The sequence below is a fragment of the Centruroides sculpturatus genome, unplaced genomic scaffold, assembly GCF_000671375.1.
Source record: "Centruroides sculpturatus isolate CEXI.00-Female unplaced genomic scaffold, Cexi_2.0 scaffold323, whole genome shotgun sequence".
In the NCBI taxonomy this organism is placed as follows: domain Eukaryota; kingdom Metazoa; phylum Arthropoda; class Arachnida; order Scorpiones; family Buthidae; genus Centruroides; species Centruroides sculpturatus.
Window position 1 is genome coordinate 82,279 of NW_019384566.1, and position 7,077 is coordinate 89,355.

The window sequence follows — 7,077 nt, forward strand, 5'->3', positions numbered from 1 at the left end:
GAAAAAAACGTTCATTATTGCTGCAACATTTCAATAAAGTGCATACGAATTTTTCTTGAAAAAAGTTGTAATTGTAAAGGTTTTTATGAACATTTGTAAAGTGTGCAACGTATTAATGTGAATATGTAGTTGAAGTGTTTTTTAAATGGCTGTATTTTTATTCTTTTACAACGTTACCAATTATACACCGAGGTTTTTAGAAAACAGAATCTGAGTTTGTACTGAAGAGGGACTTAAATTACAATTGAGTCCGAAATGCATATGACAAATCAATAAAGGAAGTTCATAACCTGAATGCTGTATATGATAGTCTACCGAACTGAAAATCGGATTAAAGAGACAAATTCACAACGAAAATAGCAGCAGCCATAAGTGATATTCATTTGAAAATTGAATTCAAAAATTTAAAATAAAAAAATAAAACAAGAAATTAAAGAAAGAAAGAAACAAGGATTATACAGGTTGAAGTCATCTTTTTTCATTTAGAAGATTATTGGTCAGAAATCAAAATCATTTAGAAGAGCTCATATTCATATAGGCATAAATAAAGCATAATATTAATTATATTCTGCATTTATACAATCTTACTCTCTCTAAGACAAGTTTCAGGATTATTTAAATAAAATAATAATCATAATGCAATTTAACCATTTCGGTTTTAGTAAACTGAGATTAAACAAAGCAGTCATTTCCATTAAATGGCATTTAAATTCCACAAAAAATGAAATTCAATATTGAGGTCAGAGAGGCAATTGCTCATGTCTGACTGACACACACACAAACAAACAATACTCAGTGATACTGTGAGGATTGTTTTTAACAATTTTAGCAAAAAACAACAATTTTAACAAAATTACAAATGTGGTATTTCAAAAACACTGTTGTTTTTTAATACTAATTGAAATTTTTAAAAAATAAGTACAATTTTAATTTTTTTAAAATGAAAAGTATATTTAAAGTACAAGCAATTATTTATGCCACAATGCTAGACTACAATTTTTCATCACACTGCACTTAAGTTTAGTAGTGTCTTCCCCTGTACATCATACTTTTCCTAACAATAGTCATGCTGGTCATCTAACTCCTTTCAAGGGAAAATTTTTTAAATTAAAATAATGTGACTTCCGGCCAAAGCAGAAGTTTGTATATAGTTAATCAAGCCTCCTGCCAGCTTTCCATATCTGAACTTGACTTTTATCTATCTAACACTGTTCTAAAGATTAAGGAAGGACAGACAGATAAACAAACAACAGTGGGAATTTATAGGGCTACAATTTTTTTTCAAATTGCAGCCCAATAAATATATTATATTTAATTTTTCCTTTACATAATATATTTTAAAAAAGTAATGAATATATTTAATAATTTAATAGCAAAAGAACTTTATATTATTTATTATTAAAAAATTAAATAAATAGTTTATAAATCGAATGTTTTCTAAACAATAAATTAACAACACTGTCAATTTATTTATCAAGAAATTGATCAACATATCTTACACTCAATTTTAATTTTACTGCTAATATTAAACCTGTTAGTAACGTTAATTAATTTTGTGACTATGATTATAATAAACTGAATGGAAAACATTCAATAAATATTAATTATAAAATAAGACAGTCTATTTAATGATTTAAATGTAATAAATTTTTGCAATTAAGAATCTATACAACATTAAAATCTCAAGTATTTTCAATGATGAATTTGAGAGAAATTAACAAAAATATTTAAGAGAAACTTCTATTAAATTTCTTCAACAATAATTGTTATTTATTACTTAAAGACTTATGAATTATTTAATCAATTATAAGAATAGCTACTACTACATCAATCACCATTGACTGATTAGTTGTGACAATTACTGTAATAAATAATAAAAAATACTTTAAAAAAATTTATTTGAATCATTGATTTCTTACTAAACACTTATAATAAATTCATATATTATTCAATAATTTTCATATTATATTTTAACTTACCACTTTATCGTTAGATAAAACTAAATTCTCATTACATTTCTCAGAGTTATCACTTTTATTTAACACTTTTTCTTCTTTTTTAATTAATTGAATATTTCGATGTAATTTTCTTCCATTATTTGAAACGTTTTTATGAGGTAAATCCACTGTATATTTTTTACATTTTTCATTAAAAAATTTTGGAGGATTATTTAATTTTTTTAATTTTTTTGAGAATATTGTAAGCCAATTGATAAATTTNTATCTTACTTCTAATCGTATTCAAATATAGCACTTTAATTTATAAAATTATTTAGAATTGAAATATTTTTATTTTAAATAAGTATGCTTAAAAATAAGTTGTTTTCAACTGTCTACTATGAAAACAAATCAAGATATTATTAAGAAGGAAAGGCTAAATGCTATAGATTCACATGAAAAGAAGAAAAAATCATGCAATTTAGTGTGCTAATATGAATCTGAAGTCATTCTTCTATTACCCACAGAAATTTTAAAAATACCTTTTTTTTTTTTTTTGCAGAAAAATGACTTTAGAGAAATTTTCTGTTACTTTTATTTGAATAAAATATAAAATCAGCAGCAAAAACTTTTGGAGAAACAAGTTAAGGTGTCCTGTTACAAAAAAGGAAATCAGAAAATGTGAAATTTTTTCAATGGAAGAGAATTTCATTTTTTGCAATGATATATTGCATTTGTTGGAAAAGCTTCAGCTGCCACAGGATCCTGCAGAGTAGAGACTCTTTATTGGCTCATCAAATTTTTCTGCACAATGGCAACAAACATCCATTCATACCAGTTGCTCATGCTGTTCACATGAAAGAAACCTATGACAATACTGCTCAAAGAATTGCAACTGAACACAATAAAATATAAGAAGAATAAATGGAATGTGTGCTGACTCAGGTTGTTGCAAAGCTAATAGGTCTTCAAGGATAATACACTAAAATTCGCTGGGGTTTTTTTTTTTTTTTTTTTTGTGAATGGGACAGCTGAGCAAGAACCAATCACTACTTGATATAAAAGTGGCCCAATTGTACAGTAAACATATAAGATCAGAAGAATATTGCTTTTCCTGTTCTGATGGAAAAAAACTAAAATCCTCTTACCTCCTCTTCATATCAAGCTCAGTTTGATGAAAAACTTTGTGAAAGGTACACACAGAGAAGTAGGCTTTGCTTAACTAAAACAAAAGTTTTCTTACCTGAGCCATGCAAAAGCAAAGCAGGAAATTTTGTTGGTTCCCACATAAGACAGCTTTTGAATGACCCTAGTTTCAGGGAAAAACTTAACCCAGTGGAAAGGTTAGTGTGGAACGCATTTGAAAATGTGAGCACAAATTTTTTGGAGAATGTATAAGTTAACAACTATGAGGAAATTGTTGATAAGTTGTTAATGTTCTACCAAACACTGGGTTGCAATATGTCACTCAAGATGCATTCCCTGCATTCCCATTTAGATTTTTTCCCTGCCAAACTAGGACTGTTTCTGATGAACATGGAGAAAGATTCCATCCAACTCTTTCTCAAATGGAAAAGCTGTATAGAAAGTGGAACAAAAACATGCTAGTAGATTACATCGGGACTCTAAAGTGAAAGACTTCAGAAGAATAAAAAAGAAACATGTCATCAAAAGTTTCAGTTTTTAAATGTATATAATTATGAAAAAGGAATAATCAGCAAACTTATTTGTATCTAATTAGCCAAGTAGCAATGTGCCTAGCCAATAAATATATTTTGAACAGAAAATGTTTTCCTTCAAAACTCTCATTATCAAAAGTGGTGGGTGTTAGGCCAATTCTGTTGCCAGATTCAGATTCAGCACCATTGAAACAATAAAAATCAGTGATAATGATTCACAAAAGTAAAAATAAATTTTTTGCAGAACAGTGTTACTTTTTATTTGAATTACTACTAATTACAATGAACAATAAATTACACATCATTTTTAAATCATACTGTATTTTTTTAAAGCAACAATAAAAAAACAATATTAATTTTTCAAATGCATTATTATTGATACAATACCTTTTGTTCTTGAAGCTTTCTCTTTCCAAACAAAGACTGTAGCAATTGTTCTCTTAAAACTTTATCATCAATATCATCTCTAGAGAGTATACCTAATTATTGAAATAATGAAAAAATGTAAGTATAAAAATTACCTCAAAAATTATAAATTTATTAATTAAATAAAACATTATGGAAAGCTTAAATATCAAGCCAATATTACATTAATGTACAAGTTTGTTAATCTCGCATCCAATAATTCAAAACTGGCCTATAATCTAGCAAGCTAATATTCTATAAATCATAATTTGTTTGAACACATGATGCAGACTCACTATACAAAGAAAGTGAAGAAATATAAAAATTAGGCATCGTAAATATGTTTGAAAGAGTCAAAAACAAACTTTATCAGAACACAATCTTGTGGAAGAAGAAGACATTAATGATCCAAACCCAACAGATGAAGCATTTCCATCAATGTTAATGTTGTCTCAAAAATAATCAAAATGATGGACTTCGAACTCACATTTGAGTTATAAATAAACACTTGGCTTTATTTCCATCATTTTTGTTAAATAATGAGTTATAAATAAACATCAAAGTGTTTATTTATAACTCAAATGTGAGTTCGAAGTCCAAAATATTCGCAAAACACGGTTTTGAAAACAACATAAACACAATCAAAATGATTTCAAACTCCCATGCAGCATAATTCAGTAAACTATATATGGTTACATTGTATTGTCCCAAATGAATATTGCTTTATTAGTGCTAGTGAACATTTTGCATGACTGATCTATTTTTTCCACAGGTCAACGCAAGAACAGTACAAGAACAATAAGAAGTTTGTCGTACTCCAAATGTAATTTGTGGTGTAACTATGGTAACCTTTGTGAACAGTGATGACATTCGAAATATTTAACAAAGGGTTCGCTAACAGAAAATTTTTCCTTAACAATTTTTTTTTCGCTCAAATGGTGCATCGGAAGCCTCTAGTTTAGTAGTGTTACAGAGTATAATACGTATATTTTANTTACTTACCTCTAAACTACACATTTTTACCATTTTCAAATCTGCAGCTGCCACTTTTTCTGCAGCAGCAAGTTGTTCTTTTAATTGTTGAACTTTATTATAAGCAGATCTTGCAATAGCTTTCTTTTTTAATAATTGTAATTGCAGTAATCCTAATTTCTCTTTATCTTTTTTCAGTTTCAATCTAAATTTTATTTAATTTTATAATTTTACTACTTAATCAATTTAATTATTGTATTCTTAATTATATGTAATTACAATAAAATCTTTAATAATTATAATAATAATCTTGTCACACAGTTTTAAAGATAACATCAATCTTTTTCGTTTAGTTTACGTTTCTAATTATATATTTCTTAAAAAATAACTTGAACAAAAATAATTTCCTGCCAGTATTTTAAAAAGTGTGTATGTCAACTTCAAAGATGTGTGCAGTGATTTATCTTTTCTCACTTGCAATCTTGTTTTGATATTATTGATCTTGAATACATCTCTCTTATTTCTCTTTAAATTGCCCAATTAACACAGAAATTATAAAAGGTTAAAAAAAAAAAACAAAAGTTACATAAATATATTTTAAACATTATAAATAATTTTGGTAAAAAAGAAATTCATCATGTTAAAAAGTATTAAATAATTTTTCATGTAAAACCTGCTTTATTTATTTTTACAAAAATTTTTATATCTGTGTAATAGTTATGAATAATAGTTTTTCTATGAATAATTCTTTCATTCAAACAGTTGAAAAAAGAATTAGAATAACGATATCTGTGTACAGCTAAACAAACACACTACAAAAACATCACATTCTCATATGACTACTTATTTCACTATTTTCTATCAGACATATTTAATAAAATACAACAAATTTTTCATTTTTCCAAACATGTATTTTATGCTATATGAACATATTTACATTACTTTCATGTTGTAAAAAGTGTATCAAATTTTCTATCAAATATAAAATCTAATGCAACAGAATATAAATTAATAATCAAAAGAAATTATGTCTATAGACTATTGAATACATTAGGAAATGCCTAAGAAATTTTAAAATATGAATAGAAATAAAAATTGATAAAAGTACAAGAATGCAATTTTCATTATAAGAATGAGTACTTTTAAACAATCTCTCTAGTTTTCACAATTTTAACACACTTCAATTTGTGTTCTCTTTGTTACTCATAAAATGTCCATTCAAAAATTTCCAACTTCAAATTCCTAAAAAGTGTTGCAATACATTACAGATGTGATTCTTTCTAAATCATGGATAATGCAGTTTTTCAATTCATGTAAAAATTGAGCTGTAAATAATAGATCTTATCATTTGCTCATTTCCAAAGAATTCACTGGCATTAAATCTTGCAATGCTTTCTGGGAATGGATGTTATAATAGATAATAATAAAGGATATTCAGATAAGTAAAAATGTTGAAAAGAAAAAAAAAATGGTTTTGAACTGCTATTTCATGTTGTGAAAAATTGCACTCTTTGTTATATTTATTTTCTTAATAAATTAACTAAAATAAAGCAGCTGTACTTGTAATTGGCATAATAAGTCTGTTTTAGGTTTAATATGTTGAGAAAATCTAAATTTGCAAGCTTTTCTTTATACAAAAAAAACATATTGAAAGGGAACTTTTACATTATTAATAGCTAGTTTCAAAATTTTTGAGTAGCAATTTGAAAAAATTGTAGACCTATAAATTCCCACTATCATCCATCAGACGGTCTGTCCCTCCTTAATCTCAAGAATGGAGTTAGATTGATGAAAGTCAAGACCAGATATGGAAAGCACAGGGGCAGGAGGCCCCAATTAACTACAGTAGAGTGTCGTTTATCCGAAGGTCGGTTATCCAAAGGAATTCCAGTTGACAAATTTAAATTTTCGCCAGTGCTGTGGCGCTGTAATCTTTGGCTATGTCTTCGGCTACTCAAATGTTTTACGTTTTTGATATTAAATTAACTTCTGAAGTATAATTTTTTATTGTTTTTATATTTTTCAATATATTTATTTTGTTTGTACAAAATAAAAAAATAATTTTTAACGATACAATAGTCTTC

General features: G+C 26.6%; 1 protein-coding gene across 1 annotated transcript in view; it reads right to left on the reverse strand.

Annotated features, from left to right (window-relative positions):
* Positions 1 to 7,077, reverse strand: part of LOC111624047 — a 48,105-nt gene that overhangs the window by 14,254 nt on the left and 26,774 nt on the right. Inside the window, exon 6 of the mRNA XM_023366826.1 lies at positions 4,004 to 4,095. Coding sequence (XP_023222594.1) covers positions 4,004 to 4,095 — 92 coding nt within the window. The remainder of the gene's footprint in view (positions 1 to 4,003; positions 4,096 to 7,077) is intronic.